General features: G+C 54.5%; 1 protein-coding gene and 1 long non-coding RNA gene across 2 annotated transcripts; one reads left to right on the top strand and one right to left on the bottom strand.

Moving 5' to 3' along the window:
- Positions 1 to 847: 847 nt before the first annotated feature.
- TLE6 (TLE family member 6, subcortical maternal complex member) lies at positions 848 to 11,158 on the bottom strand. Its single transcript, XM_081831275.1, is given in 17 exon segments — positions 848 to 1,067; positions 1,233 to 1,309; positions 1,545 to 1,695; positions 2,097 to 2,238; positions 2,530 to 2,780; positions 2,870 to 3,122; positions 3,707 to 3,744; positions 3,841 to 3,947; positions 4,032 to 4,089; positions 4,326 to 4,400; positions 4,402 to 4,767; positions 4,844 to 4,906; positions 8,316 to 8,357; positions 9,413 to 9,458; positions 9,824 to 9,882; positions 10,401 to 10,506; positions 11,069 to 11,158. Coding segments are annotated over 16 exon segments (1,857 nt in total). The 5' UTR covers positions 10,425 to 10,506; positions 11,069 to 11,158; the 3' UTR covers positions 848 to 962.
- Positions 11,159 to 20,453: 9,295 nt separating this feature from the next.
- LOC115944716 (uncharacterized) lies at positions 20,454 to 24,156 on the top strand. Its single transcript, XR_014148668.1, has 2 exons — positions 20,454 to 20,503; positions 23,828 to 24,156. It is a non-coding gene; the product is annotated as an uncharacterized LOC115944716 (long non-coding RNA).
- Positions 24,157 to 26,371: the final 2,215 nt, after the last annotated feature.

The raw sequence follows: 26,371 nt of genomic DNA, 5'->3' as shown, positions 1-26,371 counted from the left end.
CTGGGGGCAGGGTGGGAGGGGAGTCAGCCTGGGGGTGGGGGGGCCAGCCTGGGGCGGGGCCGTATAATCAGGTCGACGTTCTGGAAGCTCCCGTGGGCAGCTGTGGAGGGACTGGGGGTGGAGCCGGGGTGCTGCTGGGAATCTCCTGGACGGAGATGGCCGGGCCCCTCGGGGAAAACAAGTCAGACCCAGCTGGAGTTTTGGAGGCACTTTTTGGGGCGAGGATAATTCTTTGGGTAAGGAAAGCAGACACGTCGGCACCTTCTGGGACGCTTATCCTGGAGGGACAGGGTGAGCAAAGCTGTCGTGAGAGCCCCCAGGCACGAAGAGGGTGGATGAGAAGCCAGCCAACGGGCGATTGCTGTCGACTACCCTCTCCCTGCCCGGCACTGCTGACACTGGGACCCGTCACTCTCTGTGGGGGCGTCCTGGGCAGTGGAGGGCCGAGTGGCATCCCTGGCCCCCACTCGCTTGATGCCAGGCATACCCCCCCAAAGTCATGATGTCCACTAATGTCCACAGATGTTGCCATGTGCCCCCCTGGGGGTTGGGTTCATCCTCAGGTGAGATGCACCAGGGTGTCTTGGGAAGGGTGGGGGAACCCATCCCTGGATGGGAAACCCCCTCTCTGGGAGATGAGGGAACAGGAGGAAGGGGTCCATATCCACCCCCACTCCCAACAGGGGGTCAGTGGCTTTGAGGAGATTCTCAGTGCTTGTGGACTCGAGGCTGGGAGACCCAGGTGGTCAAAGTCCTTCCAAACTTCTACAAGACAGGCGGGGGACAGAAAAGGACAGATTCACTCTGCTTTTTTCCAATTGCTTTACTACATGTGCAATGGGAAGGAAACCCGGCCCACCCACCACACCCCTCCACCACAAAGCCTCCACCTTGAGGAAAAGAACAAAAAAAAAACCAAAAACAAAAAATGATCCTGAGTCAGGATGACCATGCCAAGCCCCTCAGTAGGTGATCTGGTACACCGAGGCGTGGTCCTTGGACCCGGTGATGATCAGGCGGTTGTTGGGGGACACATCACAGCACAGGATGGAGGAGGTCTCAGGTACCTGTTGGAAGGTGGAAGGCCAGTATGAGCTGAGGGGGCTCACCCACCCCTACCCCTTCCCTCTGCCCGTCAGTTCAAGCCTGGTCCCTCTCAGGACCCCTGCACTCAGCACCCGGAGCCGAGCGCTGCCCCCCCGCCCCGCCCTGCGCCTGGCCCGCAGTGGTACCTGGAACACCATGGTCCCCGCGGGCATGCCGTAGATGCTGACCAGGTCGTCCATCCCAACGCTCACCCACCACTGGCCTGGGATGGGGAGAAGGAGACTGGGTGGTGGGAAATCTGGCAGCTGAGGGCAGGGCCCCTGGGGACCTGGGGCACAGAGGTAGCCCCCCTCCTCCCTTATACCCCCATGGACAGCATCACTGAGAATTTCTGCTGATGAAGGGCGATGGGGGGGGGTGGTCAGGAAGGGTGGGACAGGACCCTGTGGGAGGCTGGGGGCCACAGGGGACTCCCCCGCCCCCTCCTGGCCACTCACCGAGCGGAGAGAACTTGAGACCCAGGATGGTGCTGTCCTTACACCCCACCATGTGCTTCTGGCCCCCTCGGGTGGGCTGCAGCCACTGTTGCCCATTGGCTGTGCCCACCAGAACCCAATCCTCCTGGGGACTGGGGGACAGGCTCATTATCTGGGGAATGGGCAGCAAGGAAGAGGCCGGTCAGGTCCCAGCCCGGCCTGAGAGGTGGTCAGGGGCACAGGGACCCACCCTGGGGGCTGAGCTCCTTCCAGCTTCCTGGCTTCGAGGCCCTGACAAGCAACCTCACACCTCTGGACCTCAGTCTGCTCATCTGTAAAGTGGGTTGGTCCTCTTTACCTTAAGGGACTAAATGGGGCATGGGCACCCGATACAGAGTATGTAAGTGTCCAATGTTATCGGGGCCAGGTGGGGGGGGGTGGGGGGAGAGGACATTTCTCATGACCCTATTCCTGCCAGCACCGATCAGACGTGGGGTCCTACTACCCCCTTCCCCCCCCGCCCCGCAATATCCACCTCCTTCTCTAGCCCAAGGCCCATCCCAGGCCACACACCTGAGACTCGAATTGGTATTCCAGGGGCTCCCCGGGGGTCCTCAGGTCCCAGCACCGCAGGCAGGTGTCCAGCCCCCCCGTCCAGATGTTCTGGTCTTTGATAGCAATGCTCTTGGCTCCATTCGGGGGGCCCTGCAGGTCCCTGACCAGAAGGGGTGTGCGGAAGGGGTCAGGGCTGAGACTCTGAGCCAAGCCCCAGGAATACCACCTACGCAATCACACCCAGGTGACAGATGGGGAAACTGAGGCTGACAACAAGTACCATGACTGGGCTTTGAAGAAACCCAGTCAGAATCTGAACTCAGGCCCCCAACACTCTCAAATGCAAATTTAAGCAGTCAAGGGGCTTTTAGCCTTGGGACTGCTGGATCCCTGCTCAGGGCCTGCGGTGGGAAGGGGCTTTCAGGATGAGCCCACCAGCCCTAGGCCTCACCTGACAATGCTCTGGTCCCGCAGGTCCCAGATCCTGACTGTGCCGTCCGTGAAGCCAGCGAAGGCCAGGGTGTCCTCGGGGCCGAAGGCCAGGGCCTGGCAGGTGAGGCCTGCACAGGGCAGCTCGTTGCTCACACGCAGGGAGGGCGCGGTCAGGTCCCACACGCTCACGCTGGCCAGGTTGTGGCCGCCCGTCAGCAGGGTCGTGCTGGTCGGGGCCAGCAGGCAGGTGCGCAGGTAGGCCTGGTGGGTCTGGGGCGGGCGTGGATGCAGCTGAATGTCCTCTGCTGCGGGAGCTCTGCTCCCAAGAGCCCCGCCCCCAGGGCCAGCCCCTCCCCGACCTGTACGCGCAGGTGGCTCTCAGGATACTGGTCCTCTAGCCCCTGGCCCACCAGGCTCCACACTTTGACGCCGCCCCGGCCGCAGGTGAACGCATGTCGCGTGAAGCTGCTGACGGCTGTGGCCAGCACTGGCTCCCCATGCTTTAGCGTCCGCATCTTCTCTGCTCCGTGTGGGATGGCCGCCTTCTTGGATTGCCCCGGCAAGGCGTCTGGTCTCTTGCACATGTCCTCGAAGTCCTCAGGGTCCCAGCATCTTGGGAGGGGAGGCCTCGGGGTCACCGGCCTACCTGGGAGCCTCTCTGCCCACAGGGGGCCCCCCTCAAGCCTGAGGAGCTTCATTCTTCTTCAGATGTGGGGGTTCTCGCTCAGGCCTGGTTTCCCTACTACACGGGCTTCCCCCCAGGGGCTGCCCACGTCCTTTCCAGTATTCTCCCTCTCCTAGAACCAAACATCACTCTCCTCCACCTGGAATGCTTTGTCCCATCCTAGCAAACTCCTACTCATCCATCAAAATCCTAACCATTATGCCCCTTCCCTCCAGGAAAGCCTTCTCGTCCCCCTCTGGGCTCCCCCAGCCTCCGACCACAAGCCTGGGACTGTGTGTATCTAGCTCTAACACCTTTCCATGGGAGTTCTTTCCCCAAATCCCTGGAACCCAGAGCTAGTTATGTGGGGAGGGACAGTGATGCTAGCCTGATGGTAACTACCCAGTCCCCTCAGCTCTGGGTATCGAGCACAGTAGCAGGGTGGTGGGGGAGGGGAAGACACACCCGCACCTCCAGTCCCTTCTCTGACAGGGACAGAAGTACAGACAAGAGGGACAACATAGAGACTTACATGGGCTTCAGGAACGGATAGGCTCTCCCAGCAGGTTCCTGCGGTAGGACCAAGATCACGCAGAGCCATGTCAGCTCCCTCTGCCCCAGCCCTCTCAGCCTTCATGGAGGCTGACACTGAGGATGGGGCCTCACCTGGGCCACACGGGGGGAGAGCATCCCCTCTGCGTCCAGGCCTGGCTCTGCGCTCCCTTCTCGGGAGCCCTCGGGGGAGCTGGGGGAGGGCGCAGGTGGGCTGGGCACTGGTTGGAGAAGAGAGAGATGAGTGGCAGGTGTGGGCTCCTGGGAGCAGGCTCCCTGCCCCCCCGCCCCCTCACCGGGATTACCCAAAGTGTTTTCGCTTGGTTCCAGTCCCAAGTCGTGTGGTCCTGGGTCCTGGCTCTCCTGCCCACAGGAATCGGGGCAATCAGGTCAGACCAAAGGACCTGCCCAGGGTCGGTCTTAGACCCAGAAAACCTTGGGGAGGCCCAGGCAGTGTAGACAAACTCGTCAACAGCCCCAAGTCCCCAGGCCTGAGTCCTCTAAGGGAAGCCGGGGTGGAAGCCGTGGACTGACCCCACAGGAAGCCGGACAACCCGACCTGAGGGGCCCACCCCTCCAGGTGCCGCAGAGTGACTCACCAGGCCTGGCGCCTGCTCCGTCGTCGCTGATACAACAGACGGGGAGCCAGTAGAACAACAGGATTCAACGGTGCTGTCGCTAGACACAGCCCCAGGCCACCCCCATCCCCCACCTGCAGGGAGACTCACTCCTGCGTCGCAGCTGGTCCTTCTTGTGGGTCCCCGCGAAGATCTGCCAGAGTTGCTCGGTCAGAACATCCTGCCAAAACCGGGGCTCAGGGTCCCAGGGGGGCTGCGTGTCCGGCTGGGAGACGGGGGCGGCGTCGGCTCCAGAGGGCTGCCGGAGCCAGTCTGAGGACCTTGCAGCCAGGACGTCTTCGAAGGGTGGCCCCTGGAGCCTGGAGGGCTGTGGGGTCTCGGCCACTGGGTGCGGGGAAGCCTCCGGGCTGGTCGGCCCCCAGGAGTCCGGGTCGGCCTGCTCCCCAGAGGTGCCCAGGCTCGCCTGTATTGCAAAGCCCAGGGGTGTGAGGGGCAGCTCTGAGCTGGTCCCCTCCCTCCTCCAGGGCCCAGGCACCCACCTCCCCAGGCTGGAAGCCCAGCGGTCGGCTCCAGGTCTCCATGGTCCGCAGGAAGTTCTCTGCCTAGACGGGGAGGGCGGGCGGTGGGGAGAGGACACATCCCAGCTCAGCCTTTGTCATCCGACAGCCTGAGTGCAGACCTCCTCCTGCAAGCCGGCTTCCCAGCGTGTGAAATGGGGATACACAGCCTGCTTTGAAGGTTTTGGGGTGGATTCGTGATAATGCAGAGCCCCCCCCCCCCCAATACACAGAGCGTAAAGCAAGTTCTTCGTACCCAGAACTCCACAGCCCAACCCTGAAGGCTGATCATCAGCATCAAGTGGTAGAAAGCAGGGTCCAATCTGGGTTCCCCTCCCAGTTGCTTTTCTTAGGAGGTTTGAAAACTAAAGCCACAAGGCACCTGGGGGGCTCAGTTGGTTAAGCATCTGCCTTCGGCTCAGGTCATGATCTCAGGGTCCTGGGATCGAGCCCCACATCTGGCTCCCTGCTTAGTGGGGAGTCTGCTTCTCCCTCTCCTTCTGCCCCTCCCCTCTGCTCGTGTTCTCTCTCAAATAAATAAATAAAATCTTAAAAAAAATTAAAATAAGGAAGAAAGAAAACTAAAGCCTCAACACCACTCTGCTTAAAACGGCCTCAAGAAGCAAATTCGTGGGTAGCTACGTTCCTCTGTGTGGGGACACCTGAATTTGCTTAAGTGTTGGGAGGATGCTCAGAAACCAGTGATCACCTCTTAGGGAGGAGGGCGGGCAGCAGGACAATAGGGGACCCCCGTGGGAGGGTCACGGTCCTTTATTTTATACTTAAAAACCACGGCACGTGACTACCAGCAATTCCAAATCGAAGTGAACAGTTTCGACGGGCCTGGAAGGGCCTGAGAGATCTAAGTTCCCTTCTTCCACCTGACCAACAGGCATCTGCCTGTCCTTTTAGGAGACATACTCCGTCCTCGAGACCAACAGCCAGCCACAGACGGCTATTAAATATAAAGCGAAGTCCAGTGAAAAATGCGATCTCTCCAGTCCCACTCAGGTGCTCAACAGCCACGTCGGGCCAGTGGCCACCAACGTGGATGTCACAGGCGCCAAGAACAGGGGTCCCTAGCGCGGGCCCGGCGTCCAGGCTGAGGGCAGACCCGGCGAGATGGGAGCCTCCTGGCCAGTGTCCCCAGAAATTCAGAATGGGGAGACCCAGCTTCTGGGGCTGATGGGGAGCTCCACGGGAACATGCATGTGTGCAGCGATATTTAGTGACAGCAGGAATGTTCTAGGCCTGCCTGTCTAATGCAGTAGCTGCTGGCTTCACGTGGCTGCTGAGCCCTTGAAACACGGCTCGTGCCACTTGTTGTAAGGTGGCACACGTGTCCCGTGGCCACCAGAGAAGACAGCCCAGGTCTGGTCTTTGGTCTGCGCGCCCCAAGCAGCGCCCTTGGGCCTCATCGATGCACGCCCCTCCGTGGTGGACCCCAAGAAGCTCCCCAGAGTGCTCTGGCCCAAGGCAAACTCCCCAGTCCTGGGAAAACATCCTGATTCACAAAGAAAGAAGGAATAAAGCAATGCAGCGTCCGTGCCAACTGCGGCCAGTCCTAGCTCCCAGGAGCTCCTGGCATTCCCATTTTGCAGATGGGAAAACAGAGGCCCAGAGAAGCAAAGCCAATTTCCCCAAGTCAGGAGGAACAGGGGCCAGGCAGTGTTTACCTGCTTCCATTGACAGGCAGGCAGAATGGCGAGGGAGGGGCCGGGCAGCGGGGACCCCCTCTCTGAGCCCACACCTCCTGCGGCAGCCGGTGATGGGTTTCCCAGCTGGGCCTCCCAGCAGCACAGACCCAGGGGAGCCTTCCCCAATTCGCCCGGCTCGTTAATGCGCAATTTACTGGCACTTGAATGCACTCAGCATGAAAAGCGCTGCTCCCTCCTGCCTGCTAGCTGGCCCTCCCTGGGGAGAGCGCAGCGCAGGCTAGGCGGCGGCCGCTGGGGGATTTTCAATGCACAGCAGGGAGGCTGGGAAAACCGGGAGCCCAGACGGAGGGGAGAGGACAGCGGGGAGTCTTGGCAGGACTCCAGGGCCAGCAAGGCTCGTGGGTTGAACAGCAACTCTCTTGGGCAAGACCCCCTCACATCCTTATGTTGGGATCACCCCTGAATCCACAATCTGATCAGTCCTCCCCACCACACCTCACCCAGATGGTCCTGTTCTCCTGCTCTGCGCCCAGAGCCTCTCCTCCAGAGGGCGCCCATGAGCACGACTCAGGTTCCCCCTCCCTCTGCCCACAGCCCTCCAGGGCTCCCACTTCAGCCCAAGTCCTCTCCAGGGCCCCCAAGATGCCACAGGACCTACCCTGTCCCCTCCTTGCCCTCCCCACCTCACTGCTCCAACCACAGGGGTCTCCTCTCTGTCCCTCCAACACACCAGGCACTGTCTTGCCCCAGGACCTTTGCATGGGCTGTACCCTCTGTTCCTCCCATCCCAGACAGCTGCACTCCCTCTCTGATCTCCTTCAAGAGTTTGCCCAAATGTCACCTTCTCAGCAAGCCTTGCCACTCCCACCCCTTCCCGCGTGTCCCCTCGGGCTGCTCTAATCCATCCCTGCACCTTGCCCAGCCCTCACCATCGGACACTTCTGTTTACCAAGCTCCCGTCACCCCGAGGGCAGAGGTTTGTCTGTGTCCTTCTCTCCAATTTCCCTGGCGCCTACAAGAGCATGGGCAAGAAGGTGATGGATAAATATCTGTTGAATGAATAACCGTGTTCTGGCTGCTTCCTGGCCCCCCTCACTCTGGATCCGTCTCTCCCGGTTCCCCGCACTGCCCACCCCGGGGCCCTGCTGAGTTGCAGACACGGCCCTGGCCTTCTGCCACTCACATCTGGTACAGGCAGAGAATCCTGCCAGCACCCAGGAGAAAGGGGCCAGGTGGCGGGAGGACAGGCGGGAGTGGAAGACGTGCTTCAGCTTGGGCAAGGCGCCCTGTGTTGGGAGCCTGGGCCCCCTGTGCAGACCTGCCCCCCCCGCGCCCCCCCCCCCCCCGCTCACGTGTGATCCAGGCCCCCGAGAACGCTCAGACACATGGAAGGCCGGAACCCGGGTGCGCCTGGCACATAACAGGCCCTTCGTAGCAGAAGCAACTGACCTGCAACGTGCTGGAAAGGCCCCTGGCCTCCTGTGAGCCACGCAGGGACCGGGAGTGGGCCAGGAAGGACGAGCCTCCAAGAGGGTGGGAGACACACCCGGAAGGTGTGTGTGTTTGTGTGTGTGTGTTTGGGGGGGGCCGGATCCACTGATCCCTGGGAAATCCCAGGTCAGGTCCTGCCCCCCTCTGCCCACAGCCCTCCAGAGCTCCCACCTCCTTCGGATAAAAGCCCTCCCCACCCATCCCCACGGGGCCCCACCACCTGGCCCTGTCATGGCCTCTCTCCCTATATTTTCCTGCCTTTCAAGGAGGGGCAGCCATACCCCAGCTCCTGGTTACTCACTCACCTGCTTGTGATGCTCCTGGAGACCCTGCCGGATCTTCTGGAGCTGCAAGAGAACAGCAGGGATCACACTGGGAGGTGGTGGGAGGTGGCCGACAGAGGTGGACAAGAGTGAGGAGTCGAGTGCTGTGCATGCTTCTCCCCAACTGTGTGGCCCCAGACAAGCTGCTCGACCTCTCTGGTCACTACACTCATCAAAGGTGATACTACCTACCACACAGAGTGGAAGCTAATTAGGGAGGCCCTTGGATTTCATTCTCGATGTGGAGTTCAAAGACTCCCCATAACCACTGCACACCCGCCCCCATCCCTTCCCTCCTCTCCTCCCTCTGCTACAACCACAGGGCCTCCTCACTCATTCCTCCAACACACCAAGCCCAGTCCTGCCCCAGGGCCTTTGCACAGGCTGTGCCCTCTGCCCGGAATGCCCTTCCTTGCTCTCTCAGGGAAGGTAGAACCTCCGTATCTTCCCTATCTCCCCATGAATATCACTTCTTCCAAGAAGCTTTTCCTGACTATCTTAGTGCAAAATCTTTACTCATGTCCACCCCACCATTGTCTGTCTTCTTTATAGTGTCTACATTTTGTGAATCCCGTTTCTCTACTTACTCGTCTCGCTCTTCCCCCTAGGGGTGCCCTGTCCATGGAGCTAGCCGCTAGTCAGGTGTGGCTATTTAAATTTAATTAAGTTAAAAATTCAGTTCCTCACAAGTTCTCAATAGCCACATGTGGCCGGTGGGTGCCATATTGGGCAATGTTGCTATAGAACATTCCCATCACTGCAGAAAGTTCTAGAAGACAGCACCACATAGCACCTACGCTCCTCACAAGCAGGGACTCCTGTTACCCATCCCTCAACGATGAGCTGTCAGCCACAGAAACGCTTCCTGTAAATACGGAATTTCTAACTTTTGCAGCAAGGTTAGTACTCATGAGGAAGAACGCTCTTGAAGCAGCCGGCCTGCACGGGTGACCTCGCTCGCCCAAAGGAAGCAGAAACAAGTGGAGGAGAAGGTGTCCCCAAACCCGGCTCCCGAGGCCAAAGGCAACAGCCCCTCCAGGCTGTCTGGGGGCTGCCCAGGGCTGCCCGGTGTGGCTCACCGCCGAGCACACGCTCTCCACCTGCGCCGTCAGGTGAGGGGGGAACCTGAGGGGAAGGAAAGCGCACAGAGCCCTCAAGACCCCTCCCCGGAACCAGCCCCGCCCCCGCCTGGCCAGGGCCCCCCCCCCCCAAGGAGCCACCCCAAGGCGGCGTCAGAGATGCCATTTTAGTGCAGTGTTTTTAAACATATAATCAATGCAAGTAAATTCACACTAAAACAAGGACAACTCGAAAATTTAAAATGAAGGCCAGGATTGGTACCAGTGGTTTTCGTTTTGCTTCGGGCTCCCTCATTCCTAGTTCTGTCTTCTGGGCCAGGGGTTTCTGGGCCCCCCAAGAGACCAGAGGGGACGCTCTCCCTCCCTCTGTGGGCCACAGCGGGACCTCCAGCCCCTGAGAGTCGCCCTCACCTGGGGAACTCTTGCCGGAGCTGATCCAGGACACCGCGATAGTTCAGTTCAGAAGGAGCCTGGGAAGGTCACAGGAGACTGTAGACAACCCCAGCCTCCCGTTCTCCCACCCTCAGGCCTTATCTCCAATCAGCCCCCCAGGGGGTGGGCTGGGACCTCCTGAAACCTGAAGGGAATTTGCTCTCTCTGATTACTTAAGTCCCCACAGAGTATCTTCCAATTTGCCTCCTGGCCTAAGGTCTCAAATATGGACTCTCTGGAGAGCCCTTGAGAGAGAAAGTTTGCCCACCCCGGCCTCAACTACTGAAAAGGGTCGACTCTGGAGGAGGGGGGCTTCCGCCTGTAAAATGTTAACCAGGGATGATGCAGTCATGTGTTTTATCACCTGGGTGATGAGAAGCAAGTTTAATTTAAAAAGAAAGTGCCTTCGCACCTGTCAGTAGGTATGATGGGTTGGAGCCCCCGGCCAAAAGGCCTGGCCACCTGCCCGTGTCCCTCCATCAGGAGCAGCACAGTGAGGTTTCATCCCAGCTTCCAGGCTCTTCCCTCTACCCACAGGGATTAATGCCCTCCTCACCAAAGTTCCTGGGACCCTCCTCATCCTTGGAGGGCGCTTCTGGGGGCTGAGATGGCCCCAAGAGGTCATCTTCAGGCAGGAGGCCCAAGGACTTTATCCAGGGATGCTAAAATAATAAGGAGAGAGGGCAGAAGGCCTGGCAGCCAGGGACAGAGCCAACCCCACCCCACTCCCCGCCTCCCCTCCAGGACCCAGTCCTGGATCCCCAGCCCCCTCCCCGACTTCCAGCACCCCAATGCATGCCCTATACCCTCTTCATTTGTCAAACTCCAGTGCCTCCGGCTGCCCCAACTAATAGTGGGCTCCACCCAGGGACATCATGCCACGAGGTAGAGGGGAGATGGTGCCAATATTTACACTCCCTGCCAGGAGCTGTCACCGCTGGGGGACCCCAGGGAAGGACGGTAAAATTCAGCCTTAGTTTTGAGATAATTTCCTAAAGCATGGGTGAAGATCACTGGGAAGGGGTTTTGAAGGATGAGTAAGAGTTGGCCAGGTGAATTAGCAGAATTTTTCAGACCGGAGGAAAGGGACCTCTCTCCACCCCAGTCCCTCCTGCGGCACTAAGCCCCTTCTTTGCTTCGCTTCTGCCCCTCAACGGCCTTCCAGCCTCCTCTCCAGCCCGGGGGGACGCTGGGGTCCTCCAGGAGACCCGCCTGCCTACTCACCTCCCTTAGGATGGAGGCCCAGGACAGCAAGGAGGAAACTGCGGAGGGTCAACCAAGTTCAGGCCCTGAACGAACACCCCTCCACATCTCCCCTCCTCCCGGGGCCCTTTGACCCGTCGGGCCCCGCCCCTGCCCGCCCCGACCACGCCCCCGCCCGCCCCGGCCCCGCCCCGCCCCGCCGCCACCTGCACCACGAGGACGATCAATGAACGAGCAGCAGCTGCACGTGGGCTCGTTCTCCGCGGGCGGCCGCTGCAGGCACTGGCCAATCGCGAGGCCGCTTTCCCACGTGGGCCGCGGCCGCTATCGCTGATTGGCCAGCTCGCCCCAGCCGCCGGCCGGGCTGTCAATCAGCGCGCCCGGCGCCTTCGCTTAACCCTTGCGGTACCGCTCTGGGGAAAGGCAGCGTGCAGAGCCGCAGGCAGTTTGGGGTCCAGAGTGGGGCGAGGATATTTAGAAGGGCTTGGGGTCAGAGGGTGCAACCTGGGAAGGGGCTGGATGGCCTGTAGTTGCATTGTTTAATGAAAAGCATGATCATTTTAAGCCGTGCCCCAGCGTGGCATGGGGCTAGGGGTGGGGCTGGGAATGAAGGCAGACTCCTTAGCACTCATTCCAATCCTTAGATAGGGGCTAATAACATTTTCCTCAATATTAATAACGCAGTTCAAACGAAGCTTTAAGCCCCTTTAATGGGGAAAACTTAACAGCTCCTTTTCATCCAGCACCAAGCCCTGGGCTCTGTATTTATGTCGATGAATTTTCCCAACTGTCCCCTAAGCCCAGGATCTGAGAACCAAAAGCAGGGACTGCAGAGGCCTTGAAGCTGGTACAATTTGTCCAGGTTCAAGGCCAGGGTAGGAAGGAGTGGTGGGTATTGCAGGCCTGGGATGATAGAAGGATAAGGGGTGGGGGTTGTAGGAGTTGTAGGATTCTAGAGTTGTGCTCTGGCCCAGTTTGCAAGGCCTACTGGAGGTGTGCGGTGGGGGTGTGCCATGGTCCTGCCCACCCCAGGACCTTTGCACTAACCATTCCCTCCTCTACCAGGAATAGTCTCCCCCTGACAGCCACTGGCTTGTTCCCTCCTTCCGTGGTCTGCTCAGAGCTCCCCACTTCCGCAGGCCTCCCCTCATCCCTTTTAAAAATGAACTTCCAGCACCACCCCCCCCCTTCTCCCTTCCTTATTTAATTTTTCTCCAAACATGGTTTGAATTGGCACTAATCTTGTTGTAAGCTCAGTGGCTCTAAGTCCTGCTGTGTTCAAAATTCACGTACTGCTGATGGGGTTCTCAGACATTCTTGTACCGGCCACAGGGCCTACCCTGGTAGGTATGCTGGCTTGGCATCCACAGAAGGGAGAGGACACTCTGCTGGCCCTTGCTGTGTTTTGTATGGGGAGGGGCACACTTGGGGGTTCAGATCTTGGGATGCACAGTCCCCTGAGGTTATAATGTAAACACACAACTTGGGCTTTGTGGCTGGTGTATGGAGGGGAAAGTGAGGACTGCCACGTGTGCACTGCAAAAAAAAAAACAAAACAGGTTTTCACCCACGATCCCTCCACTGGCCCTTAATTGAAGCGTATTTTATTTATGGGCCAGCCTGCTAATTTGCCTCCCTCTGTGAGCTTGGCTCTCTTCCTTTCGTGGTTGCTGGGCACACCAGTTTACCCAAGGCTGTCTGTCTCACACGGTACCCACTGGGTACCTGTGGCTATTTAAATTAAAACACATGAAAATGAAATAGAATTAAAAACTCAGTTCCTCAGGCTCACTGTCCTCATGTCAATCGCTCTGCAGCCACACGTGTCTGGGGAGGACCATCACCACGGGACAGTGCAAACCAAGAACATTCCCATCCTGGCGGGAAGTTCCAGTGGACAGGACAGGTCTGAGGTCTAGGTCCACGCAGAGGTCAGAAGCATTTCACAAGGAACCATTCTACTCTCTCCTTTGGAAGCCTGCAGGCGGGTGGGGTTCGAGCCGGGATGGTGGGCCCTGCCCTTCCTTTCGCTGTCCCCCATGTCCTCCAGTCTGGCCCGCAGGGACGCAGCCGTCCCTGAGCCCTCTGGAAGGGCTGAGGGCACAGCAGAGAGGAGGGGAGGCAGCAAAGATTTCCTTCTTGGCTTTTAAGTTGTTGTGGTTGACTTGGAAGCCCCAGGTCTGGAAGAAGGGGTTTGCATTTCCAAAGCTTTGGAATTCCCTGGCAGGCCCTGGTGACCTCAGACCCAGGCCCCCACAGGCCCAGGGTTACTTGGCTTGGGTGTAGGCCAGGCAGAAGGCTCAAGGGAAAGCCTGGGGTGCAGAAGGGGCTGTGGAGTGACCACGGGGAAGTGGCAGCAGGGAGGGGGTGACCACTTTCAGTCCCCTGCTCCCATTCTCTCCCCCCGCCCCAGGACATGCCAGTGGCCCTGTGGGGGAGTGACGGAGGGGAAGGAGCGGCTGCAGAAAGCCTGTAGGTAGAAGGACCCTGGTGTCCAGTCAGTGGATGAATGACCAAGAGGCGAAAGGACAGGGACCCTCCAAAGACTGTGGCTGCGCTGGGTGATAGATGCTCAAGGGTAGGATGCCCCTCAGCTGCCCCACCCTCAGAGGGCACTGGAATGCCCTTGAGCTTAGACCTAGTCTCAGGAAAAGTGAATTTATTGAATTACCCGGAATTGATCGAAGTCTGCCTTCTGCCATCTGGTGGAGAGAGGCTCGTATTCATTTCCGGGGCTGCTGTCACAAATGACCCCATGCCCCGTGGCTTCAAACAACAGAAATCTATTCCATCGTGTTCTGGAGGCCAGAAGTCCAAAACCCAGGTGTAGGCAGGGCTGTGCTCCCTCTGGAGGCTCCAGGGAAGGATCCCTCCTGTCCTTCCTGTTGGGGGGGGGGCACCATTCCTTGGTGTCCCTTGGCCTCTAGACACATCCCTCCAATCTTTGTGTCAGTCCTCACATGGGCTTCTCCTGGTGTGTGTCTGTGTCCAAATTCCCCTCTTCTTATAGGACCCCAGTCATTGGATTTAGGGCCACCCTACTCCAGTATGACCTCAACTCGATCTGCCATGAATCCAGAGAGGTTAACTCTCGTCCCCAGGGTCACAGAGCAACTGAGTGGCTAAGCTAATGTTTGAACCCCGGTCATCTTGCTGTGGGATATACCCTTGTAACCCTGACACCGTAATGCCCAGATCTAAATTAGGTTCCTGCCATTGAACTGCCCACGTTGCAGCATTAGGTGGGACCCCCTGTGGACCCGAGCTTGGAGGAACGTGCATCCATTCCAGAAGTGGCCTTTTGGAGCTCCTGGACCTGGCTCTCGCTTCTGAAGAAACCCAGATGTATTAGTTAGCTACTGCTGCGTAACAAGTTGTTCCCAAAGTTAGTGGCTTAGACGATAAGCATTTATCATCTCACACAGGCTCTGGTGGTCAGGAATCTGGAGGTAGCTTTGCTGGATCACTTTTGGGGGAGCTGATGAGCAGCTGTCCACCTTTCAGCTTCTCTGTCTCCCTTCCCGGGGAATGCGTTGTGCCATCCAGAAGTCGATTTGAAAACCTCAGCAAGGCCCCATCTTGTCACTCTGTCTCCCGTGACCCTAATCCTACTCACCACCCGGTGCTTTGTTGTTGTTTGACTTAATTCTTCTTTGTCGTGTGTGTGCGTGTGTGTGTGTGTGTGTGTATGCGCGCAGGCGTGGATAGCAGGATGGCTGAGTGGGTAACACATGCGTCCATCCATGGGCCTTTTTTCGTGCTTATTTTCCCCAGGTGTCTGTGTTTTAGTTGTGGGGTCCAAAGTAGCCCTTTGTCACGTCCATCCCAAAGTACACGTTCGTCCCAATTTACACTTCGCCTCAAAAGGAGCCTTCCTCCAGGACTTGGGGAGGAGATGTGACCTGGATCAGGTCCCAGCATCAACGCTTCCCGACGCGGAGTTAAGAGACTTGCCCAACCAGCCAGCTCATCTACATTTAGGGCCGAAAGTGACCACGGTTGATTCATTGGGTGCATTGGGTTGCCGCGGGCTTCCCAGCACACTCCCGGGTGGCCCATTCTTATTTCCAGTGAAGTCATCCCAATGAGACCCCCAAGGCAGGGCGAGGCCACAGACGTCCCCCTGAGGGTCCAGTTCATCGCCTCCAGGAGGTGGAAAGAGGGGAATGTGGGTCCCCATTAGACCCGACCCCGAGGCCCGTTCAGAGTTGAACTTATGGTCTCTGGCGCCCTCTGCTGGCGAAATGTTTTATTACAGCGCCGTCACGGTGTCCTTTCCCTACCGTGAGGTCACCCCTTTCAAAACCCCACGCAGTTCCAGGATCTTTAGTAAATTTGTCCAGTTGCACAACCATCGCCACAGCCGAATATTGGAACATTTGCATCACCCGGGAAGTGTCCCTCTGGTCCGTTGTGAATCGACCCCTCCCTCCCATCCCTAGCTTTCTCTCCCTGGGAGTATCTCCTTTTCTAGAAACATCATATACATGGGCTTATAATAAATACATGTCTTTTGTGTCTGGCTTCTTTCACCAAACGTCATCTTTTGAGGTTCACCTGTGTTTTTTGCGTGTATCGGTGCTCGGTTCCTGTTTGCTGCAGCTGAGTATTTCATTTGGGTGAGTGGCCCCCACTTTGTTTCTCTTGGGCCCTTGGTGGAGGTTTGGCTGTTTGCAGTTTGGGTGGTCGTGAACACAGCTGCGGTGAACATCCATGAACAGGTGTGTGTGTTGGCATGTGCTCTCATTCCTCCTGGGTAGATATGAGAATGTGTCTACCTTTTTCTGGAGCTTCCAGGCTTTTTCCCAAAGTGGGGACACTGTCTTGCATTCCCACCAGCTGTGTCTGAGGCCCAGAGTTGCTCCACATGCTCTCAGTGGGAAAACTTCTAAATGAGGGGATTCCCGGTGGCAGGAACGTCTTCCTTCTCAGAAGGGTCTTCTGGTGGCCAGCTGGCCCTCATCCAGCTCCAGGCTCTCCTGCTCCAAGCCTGAGTTTGAGCTTCATTTCTGCCCATCCTCAGATTGGATGCCAGGCTCAGAGTCCGATGGGTCTGGGATGCCCCAGCCCTGTGGGTCCTTGTGATGGGTGAGGACCTCTCCCTTCAGGGGGTCTCTCTGTTTATCCATCTTTCCATTATTACTCTCTATTGACACTTAAAAAAATATTTTATTTATTTATTTGCCAGAGAGAGACACAGTAAGAGAGGGAACACAAGCAGGGGGAGTGGGAGAGGGAGAAGCAGGCTTCCCGCGGAGCAGGGAGCCTGATGCGGGGCTCGATCCCAGGACCCTGGGAGCATGACCAGAGCTGAAGGCAGAGGCTTAACAACTGAGCCACCCAGCCACCCCCTCTATTGACACTTTTTAAAAACGTCCCTCCAAAGAACTACACTGATGCATTGCTTCTAAACACAAAACAGACCCCAAAGATTTCAAATGGAAAATTGCTGTCACCACTGGGTCCTCAGTGGGGTTCCTTGGCCTCAGCCACTCATCTCTAAGTCAGTGGTTCTCAGACTGGTGGGCACCAGGATAGCTCGGGGGTGGGGGGATTTGTTGAAACACAGATCACTGAGCCCCAACCCCCCCCCGAGTTTCTGACACAAGAGATCAGCAGTGGGGCCCAGGAATCCACATTTTTACAATATGTTTTTTTTTTAAAGATTTTATTTATTTATTTGAGAGAGCAAGAATGAGAGAGAGTACATGAGAGGGGGGAGGGTCAGAGGGAGAAGCAGGCCCCTCGCTGAGCAGGGAGCCCAATGCGGGACTCGATCCCGGGACTCCAGGATCATGACCTGAGCCGAAGGCAGTTGCTTAACCAACTGAGCCACCCAGGCGCCCTGTTTTTTTTTTTTAAGATTTTATTTATTGGGCACCTGGGTGGCTCAGTCGATTGGGCAACTGACTTCGGCTCAGGTCATGATCTTGGGGTCCTGGGATCGAGTCCCGCATCTGGCTGTCAAATAGAGAGAGAGAGAGAGAACACAAGCAAGGAGAGCGGCAGACAGAGGGAGAAGCAGACTCCCCACTGAGCAGGGAGCCCGACATGGGACTTGATCTAGGACCCTGGGATCATGACCTGAGCCGAAGGCAGTCGCCCAACTGACTGAGCCACCCAGGCGCCCCTCCTTACAATATATTTCTAATAAAGAGCTGGACAATCCTTTAAACATTGAGTGGAATCCTGTCCCTCCCCTGCCCAATCTCCTCCCACGGCTCTCCCTTGGACTCAGAACCAAAGTCTTCAGAGGGCTTTTGAAAGCCCTGCAGTCTTTACCACCCTGCTGATTAATCCCGGGTTACAGTCCCTTCACTCCATTTACACGGACCTTCTGCTTTTCCTCACAGGCTACCACAGGACCTTTGCATGGGCTGTCTGCCCATCTGGAACACTCTTCTCCTTGACTGCATTGTGACTCACTCCCTCAAGTACTTCCTATTTTAGCTCAATGTCACCTCCTCAGAGTGGCCTTCCCTGACCCCCACCCACATGAAACTGCACCCTACCTCAGCCTGAGGAGGCACCTTCTAATCCCCTTATCTTGTTTTCACACCAATTTCACTGTTGGACAACAGTATATTAATTTAGACACTCGGAGGCAAGAATCGTTGGAAACCATTCCAGAAGCTATTACGGTGGATGCTTCTTGCCTGAAGCAGTCTTTGTACCCCGAGCACGCCCCCACATTTGCCACTGGGCCCTTGGTATTTGGCTGTATGTGAGAGCCTTCCTTTTTCTCCTGTGAATCTAGTTATTATTGGTGTGGACCCATAGAGTCCCATTTTTTAAAATGGCTTATAATTCATCATTCTCCATTATTTGGATGGTCCCATTGTCTAGGTTTGGCCGGATTTCAAGCTGACTTCTCTGCTTTTCTGACACGCCGCAGCATTCTTCCGAGTGCCTCCTGGCTTGCAGGCAGGACTGGATGGTCCAGGCTCCTGTTCCTCTCCTGTCCCAGCCCTGGGATCTTCTTTGTAAACATGCAGATTTCTGAGCCCCAGCCCAGCAGGTGGGGGAGCAGAGATCAGGGATTCTTCAGAGAGTGAGCATCTTTTTAGAAAGCTTCCTGGTGGGATAGGGTGGCCTGAGAGACAGGAGGGAGGTGGGCGTGAATATAAAAGGGTATTATGGGAGATCCTTGTGGTTGTGACGTTGAACTCTACTTTTGCAAAATGTTACCACTAGAGAAAAAGTGAGCAAAATGTAGCCGGGATCTCTCTGCACTATTTCTTACAACTGCAGGTGAATCGCCATTCTCCCAGTAAAAATTTCAATTAAAAAAAGAGACATAGGAAAATAGCATCACAGTGGACGTGCCAATACCACGAGAGGCTAAACGGAAGAATCTGTGGGCTGCAGCTTCCAAGCGGTGACCTTGTGGAATGATCTTTCCCTGTTATCGTCCAATCAGCTTTACAGAAATAAAGGTAAGGATAAAATTCAGGATGAAAAACAAAAAGGAACAGGTCCAGGTGACTCAGGGAAATGGCTTCGTTTGGGACCCACTGTTTTCAACTGCAAAGAAGCCATTCTAAAATTCTTGGAAGGAATGATCTTACCTGCTATGTTCTTGAAAAACAGCAATAAAGCCAGACACAGGCAAAAGAATGAAAGGAAATGGTTGCAGACAATTAGAATCGCTCACCCGTTATTCTTTGATCATTCGCTGGCTATCTACATATTTGATAGTACAAACAAGGAGACTAGTTTTGGGTAGCTTTTTATTTTGATATCATTTCAAACTTATGCAAGAATAGTACTAAGACCTCATGTATGTGTGTGTGCATGTGTGTGTGTATGCACATATACAAATTATGGGTATTCCTTCTCTTAACTCAGAGTAAATTGCATTCTGTGCCCCTTTATCCTGAAATACTTCAGCGAACTGGTTTTTGAGAATGAGGGGCGCCCTCTTGTGGTCACGCTTTTTCTCCCTTGAAATAATTCTTCCATATTCTAGAAACACTTCGTCAGGATATGTTTCGCAATATTCGCAAATATTTTCTCCTTGTTGTCGCTTGTCTCCTTGTTTGCGTCAAAGTAGCTTTCAAAGAGCAAATATTTAAATAATATTTAATGACCCACTTGATCTTTTCTTTGTATTTGTCACATTTTGCGTACTAAGAAATATTTGCCTGGCCCAAGTTCACGAAGATATTTCTCCTGGGTTTTCTTAGAGATGTGTAGAGTTTCAGCTCCTACTCTCAGGTCTACGACTGGCTCAAAACTGATTTGCGTACACTATATTGTGATGAACTCGCTGGTTGTGAATAGACAGGCATGTTCTTAAAAAGAAGATCTGTAAGAATTTTCAGTTGGCCTTCAACTGAGCCTGTTGATTTAACGTAATTGTAACCAGCTGTCCCCGCACATCCCAGCCACCATCCGTAACACATCTGAGCTTCTGCAGGTGCCTGAGATGGCAGCTCATAGCCAGGAGCTTCCCACAGAGTCCCCAGGCACCCTGGGCCAGCCCCCCACCCCCAGCAGAAGCATCCAGCCTGGAACCTGGAAAAGGCTGGGGCCGGTCCCCAGACGGGGAAGTGGGGGGTGTGGGGAGTGTGTGGGCTAGGGTGGGGGCTTCCCTGGGAGTGATGGGACTCAAACAGCTGTGCAGGGCCTGGGGTAGGGAGCAGTCACTCCCCCGTCCACACTGGGATATATTATATTTATTATATAAGCCATTTATTAACATGGTTAACGATTTTGGCCCTCTCAACTGCAATCTAAGAAGGATGAGGGCAATTACTGTGTTCGTTTACTGCCATATACCCCAGTGCAGAGAACCGAGCCTGGGGTAGAAGATGCCTCCCGAGTACGTATTGGAGGAACCCACAGGCATTTTTCCTGATCTACCCGGTGCAACCGAAGACGCACAAACGTGAAAATGTGAACCAGGTCGCCATCCAGTGGCCAGGACAGGATACCACACCCACTAGGAGGAAAAACAGCATGTAGAGAGAACCGCACAAAGACCCCATTTCTGGAAGAAATAAAAGACATTCCAGGGAGAAACATTCCGATGATGTGAATATGTTTTCACGGGACTCTGTTGGCAGGCGGGAAGTGTGGGGGAAATAAGCATTTATTGCCAAAGTAACGGGGGGCTCAGGGATTGCTCAGTGGCCACGCCCCCAACCGCACCCCTGGGTCTCGTTCGGCCTCTAGCCACGCCCTAGGGGCGGCTCCAGTCTCAACCACGCCCATAGTGTCATTCTGGCTTCAGACAGGCCCTAAGGCGGTGGATCCGGGGACTGGACCCAATCGCGCTCCAGAGGGCGGGGGGAACTAGCATCTATCTGCTCGACGATTGGAGGACGCAGCTCGCCCCTCCCATCGTTGAGGCTCCACCAATCCAGAGACCGAGGCTTGCCTTCTTTTCCGCTCCCGGCAGCCCCGGCACCGGAAGCGGAAGCGCCGATCCGGCCTCGGCCGGCGGTGGCGGTGGTACTTCTCTGCGCACGTTCGCCTTTCCTGGGGGTGGACATTTCTGTGTCCACTGCGGGACCCGGCCCCGTCTCTGCTGGACGGCCGGGGCTGGGTCCAAGGGCGGGGTCCAGCCTGGGTGGAGGCCCCTGGGGCAGGGCGGGGCGCCCCCGACCCCCGGAACGCTGGGGCCCGGCGGAGCCCAGGCTGGGGAAAGGGCCGGTGTGGGTGCGGCGTGAATGCAGCCTGGCTTCCGTGGGCTCGGAGCGGAGCAGGGCCGCGTGCGGAGGGGCAGCGTCGCGAATGGGTTGCGAGGTGGAGCCAGGTCCCGTTTCCTTAGGAACCACAAAGACGGGAGAGACGTGGGTGGTTGTGTCCGGAGACCCCTTATCTGCGCCTCCGCACCTGGTGGGAAATGCAGCCCGCTTCCCGGGTGTCCAAGGGAATCAGATCGTCCAGGCGAGAGAGGGACGCTTCCTTCTTAACGGGCAGAGTGTCCGGCGAGTTAGAAAGGGGGGGATGGCTCCAGCCGGAGAAAGGTTTCCTGCTAATTTTGCAGTTGGCTTTACTGCCTCTGTCCTCTCCGGCCTCTGAATGTCGGGGCAGGGACTTATTTTTCTCGGTTGATTTTTCCTACCGCTCGTATCCAGGGCACTGAGACGTTGTGCTCGCTGGGCGCCAGCCTTGGGCTCCAGTCCTGGCCCCAAGCCTTAATGGGTTCTCCGATGATACCACGCAATTTGTCGAGCCCTTCAGAGCCTCAGATTCCACATCTGTGAAATGAAAGTACATGACGGTACCTGCACTGGGCAGGTTAACGAGTGCTGTGTAAAGTGTTGGTTATTGTTAATAATGTCAGCTCATCATCATGGGCATCCTCATATTCAAGTCGTAGACCCCTGACTTCACGTAGCAGAATGACAAGTGGTTATGACCGTGGGCTTTGACCCAAATAAAGGGTCAAATGGGACCAGGGATTCCCACCCTGAGGACGCTTTTATCCCCAGGTGACATTTGACAATGTTGGAAGATGCAGTGGTGGTGACGCGTGGGTTAGTGGGGTGTTGCTGCTCGCGTTGGGTGGTCGGAAGCTGGAGATGCAGCTCAGCACCCTCCGGTGAGCAGGACGGCGCCCCCAGTGTTTAATGTGCCCACCCTGAGATGCCCTGTTTGCGTGGAGTAGACAGACATTCACCAGGCATATATCATTGTTATTAATATTATTCTATTATTGATGAATTTTCATGGAGAAGTGGTTTTCCAGATCCAGGTTATTTCCTTAATCTCAACGAGGCAGCTAGACTATTAGTTTCTTTTTCACGAATTTTCAATTTCCAAGCAAAAGTACAGAGGTGATAAATAATTTTAACATGTACCCATATTTGCTACAAATGTTTGTACAGATAAACAGTACACAAAACAGTACATAAAAAATAAAAACAGTACTGATAGGGGCGCCTGGGAGGCTCAGTCGCTAGAAGTCTGCCTTCGGCTCAGGTCCTGGTCCCAGGGTCCTGGGATCAAGCCCTGCGTCGGGCTCCCTCCTTAATGTCCATCAGATTTAGTGTTGATTATACATCAGGGTTTCTCAAACTCACTGCCTCCCTGGCCCAGATGCTAGGAGCAATCCCACTGGTGACAACCAGAAACGTCTCCAGACCTTGCCAATGTCCCTGGAGGGCAAACTCAGACTTGGTCGAGTACCAGCTATACACGGAGGTGTGATTAGGTCCTTACCGCTGCCCTGTGCATACCGTGACTTATTTAACCGTTTTCTTGGTGGTGGTGTTTTAGTCTGTTTTGTCAGTGTTTTACTTTTGCACATACCGCCCATCCTTGCTCCGGAATCCTGCGGGCAGCTGTGGGAGGGGTCCAGGGGAGAAACTGCACAGTTTGGCTGCTCTGTGTATTTGGGAGCTGAATGTTTACAAATCCCGATTTCTCCGGAACACTTATATGACTTGTGCAGCTGTGTGAGCATATTCTCCCTGAGAACAATGGGGCAAAGTACGGTCCCAGATGGTGCTTGTGAAAAGCAAGGCTCCTTCCACACCAGTCCCTAGTCACTTAGTCAAGCCCCTAAAAAGCCACCAAAACCTCCAGTTGCTTTTATGGATTTTCAGAGCTCCGCACGTACAATCCTATGTCCTTTAAGCCCAGGGAGACAATTAGTGTGTATTTTAAATTGCAATGAAATTTAAATTTCATTGCAATAAGATTGTCCTTGGAGCAGCCTGCAGGGCCTGAGAAGAGCTGTTTTTACCCAATGTTGGCCAAGACGTGGAAGTACCATCACTCTGGAGTTCATGGTCACCTGCAAGGGTTGACTCAGTTGTCACTGGTGTGGCTGTTCAAATTATTCACCGAAACCCCGGTCTCTTTTGAAGCTGCCTTCTACGGCAAGATTCCCTGGCCGGGTTTTGCAGAACTCCCTTGTCAAGAAGATTTGATTCTTCTGTCATTTTTATGCACATTTATTTTTTTCCAGTTATTTCTCAGAATTCATTCTTGCAATTCTCTGTTCCCCGCAAGCTGTGATTTTTGTGGTGTTTCTTTCAGCAGTGTGTGCTGTCCTGCGTGGTAGCAACATGAGGCCATTTCAAAAAATTGTATTTTAGAGTTCAGTGTATGTGTTTTTTTTTTAAATGGCTTTACTGAAATAAAAAGTGTAAAATCCAGTGGCTTTTAGCATCCACAGAATTGCACAATCATGAATACAATTTTAGAATATTTTCATCACTTCCAAAAGAAGCTCTGTACCCTTTAGCTACCACCATACTGTCTCCCTGTCCCCCACCCCCAGCCCTAAGCAACCACTCATCTATTTTGTGTCTAGAGATTTCCCTCTTTGGGATATTTCATATGAATAGAGTCATACAATATGTGGTCTCTTGTGACGGCCTTCTTTCATAAAGTTTTCAAGGTTCATCCACATTGTAGCGTGTATCAGTGCTTTATATCTTTCTAAGACTGAATGACGGGCACCTGGGTGGCTCAGTTGGTTAAGCGTCTGCCTTCGGCTCAGGTCACGATCCCGGGGTCCTGGGATCGAGTCCTGCATCTGGGCTCCCTGCTCAGCGGGGAGCCTGCTTCTCCCTTTCCCTCTGCCGCTCCCTTCTTGTGCTCCCCCTCCCTGCTCATGCTCTCTCTCTTGCTGTCTCTCTCTCTCAAATAAAATCTTAAAAAAAAAAAAAAAAAAAGCCTGGATGATATTCCAGGGCGTGGTTGGGCCATATTTTGTTCATACATTCAGCTGCCCGTGGACATTTGGGCCATTGTGAGTAATGCTACTGTGAACATTTGTGTACAAGTATCCTTTTGAAACTGTTTCAGTTCTTTTGTTAGATGCTGTTAAAGAGACAGCAGGACCAAAACGGAGTCACTTGTGCCAAGCCCATGTCACCAAACAGAGGAGTAACAGCTGACCAAACTGCAGTTCAGCCTCTCCCAGGAACATAAGCTCCGCCAGGCAGCTGATGGACCCCTTGTGTCCCTGAAAGGTGACCTCGCCTGAAACCAGTCCACTCTGCTAATACCTCCTTGTGTCTCTCTCCCTCTGTCTATGAAAACCTTCCATTTTGTACAGCTCTCCGGAGCTCCTTTCTGTTTGCTAAGGTGACATGTTGCCCCATTCATGAGTCATTAAATAAAGCCAATAAGATCTTTAAAACTTACTCATAAACTGTGTTTTCCAACAATCCTAGGGGTAGAATGGCTGGGTCATATGGAGACTATGTTCCGTCATGTGAGGAGCTGCCAGACTTTCCCACAGTAGCTATGCAATTTAACATTCCCACTAGCAGTGAGTGAAGATTCTGATTTTCCACATGATTGTAGACACTTGTTACTGTCTGTCTTTTTGATTGTAACCATCCTAGCAAGTGCAAAGTGATATCTCCTTGTGGATTTTTAAAAAATATTTTATTTACTTGAGAGAGAGTGAGAGAGATCACAGAGGGAGAGGGAGAAGTCAACTCCCCTTTGAGCAGGGAACCTGACTTGGGGCTCGATCCCAGGACCCGGAGATCATGACCTGAGCCAAAGGCAGAGGCCCAACCAACTGAGCCACCCAGGTGCCCCCTCCTTGTGGTTTTGATTTGCATTTTCCTGGTGGCTGATGATGTTCAGCATCTTTTCATGTGCTAATTGGCCCTCTGGATATCTTCCTGGGAGAAATGTTATTCACATCCTTTGCCTCCTTTTATTGGATGACTTATCCTTTTATTGAGTTGTGGAAGTTCTTTATGTATTCTAGGTATAATTCCCTTGTCAGGTATGTAATTTGCAAATATTTGCTCCTAGGCTGTGGATTGTCTTCACTTTCTTGAATATGTAAGCATAACCCCAGGCCTGCCCCAGCCTCTCCTTCAGCACCTTGGGTCAGCCCCCGGCACCAGAAGCATCCTGCCTAGAACCTGGAAGAGGCTGGGGCTGGTCCCCAGACGGGGAAGTGGGGAGTGTAGGGAGTGTGTAGGGGGCAGGGGGACAGGGTAGGGGCTTTCCTGGGAGTGATGGGACTCTAACAGCTTTTCAGGGCTTGAGGGAGGCAGCAAAAGGGGCGGGCACTCACAGTCACTCCCTGTTCACATTGGGATATATTATTATATTTATTACATATGCTATTTATTAATATGGGGTTTTTTTTTGTTGCTCCCCACTGGAATCTAAGAAGGATGAAGGCAGGGATTTTTGTGGTCATTTACTCTATCCCCCAGTGCAGAGAACAGTCTGGGTAATAGAAGATGCTTGATGAGCACAGCTGACCCTTGAACAACATGAGTTTGAACTGTGCAGGTCCACTCATATGTAGATTTTTAAAATAAACACAGTGCCGAAGTGTAAATGTATTTTCCTTATGATATTAATATTTTTTTCTCTAGCTTACTTTATTGTAAGAATATGGTCTATAATACATATAGCATACTAAATATGTGTTAATCATCTCTTTGTGTTATCAGTAGGGTTTCTGGTCAACAGTGGGCGATTATTAGTTAAATTTTTGGGGAGTCAAAAGTGACACACAAATTTTCAACTATGTGGGACGTCAGAGCCCCTAACCCCCATGTTGCTCAAGGGTCAAGTGTTTTTATTAGGGGAATATGTATATTCATTTTTGCTCGTGCATACACAGAACATCTTTGGAAGGTTACGCAAAGCGCTGGTAACAGTGTCTTTAGGAAGGGTTCTGGGGGACCAGGTATCTGCATTGAGAGGGACTTTTTATTGACAATGGATTGCCACAAAAAATCCATTAACTTTAAAGTGATACCTCTGTGTTGGTTTGGACAGATTATCATATTGTACTATTTATTAAGAAAAGTTAATTGCAGAAATAGTGTGTATGAAATGATCCCACTTTCATTTAAAAAAAATTAAAAGGCCATAGGAAAAATTCTAAGGGGCGCCTGGGTGGCTCAGTTGGTTAAGCATCTGCCTTCCGCTCAGGTCATGATCCCAGGGTCCTGGGATCGAGCCCCACGACGGGATCCCTGCTCAGCGGGGAGCCTGCTTCTCCCTCTCCTTCTGCTGCTCCCCCTGCTTGTGCTCTCTCTCCCTCTCTCTCTGTCAAATAAATAAATAAAATCTTAAAAAAAAAAAAAAAAATTCTAAAGGCCGGTCACCTAACACCAGGAGGCCACGCCCACAGCCACGCCCAGAGGAGGAGCCAGTCGCAAGCCACGCCCTTAGAACATATTCTAGCCACGCCCACGGGCCGTTTTGTTTCCCCAGACACGCCCTAGATGTCGGATTCGGTCCTGAGCCCAAAGGCGCTTCTGGTAGGCGGGGACTAGCGTGTTTCCGCCCGGTGATTGGAGGACGCGGCCCGCCCCTCCCAGCTCTGAGGTTCCGCCTATCCCGATCCCCGAAAGCCTCACCTCTTCCGGCCCC

Source organism: Leptonychotes weddellii, chromosome 1, assembly GCF_054177405.1.
Source record: "Leptonychotes weddellii isolate Sample4059 chromosome 1, ASM5417740v2, whole genome shotgun sequence".
Classification (NCBI taxonomy): domain Eukaryota; kingdom Metazoa; phylum Chordata; class Mammalia; order Carnivora; family Phocidae; genus Leptonychotes; species Leptonychotes weddellii.
Note: the sequence above shows the minus strand (reverse complement) of the source record. Positions and strands in the feature narration are given on the sequence as shown.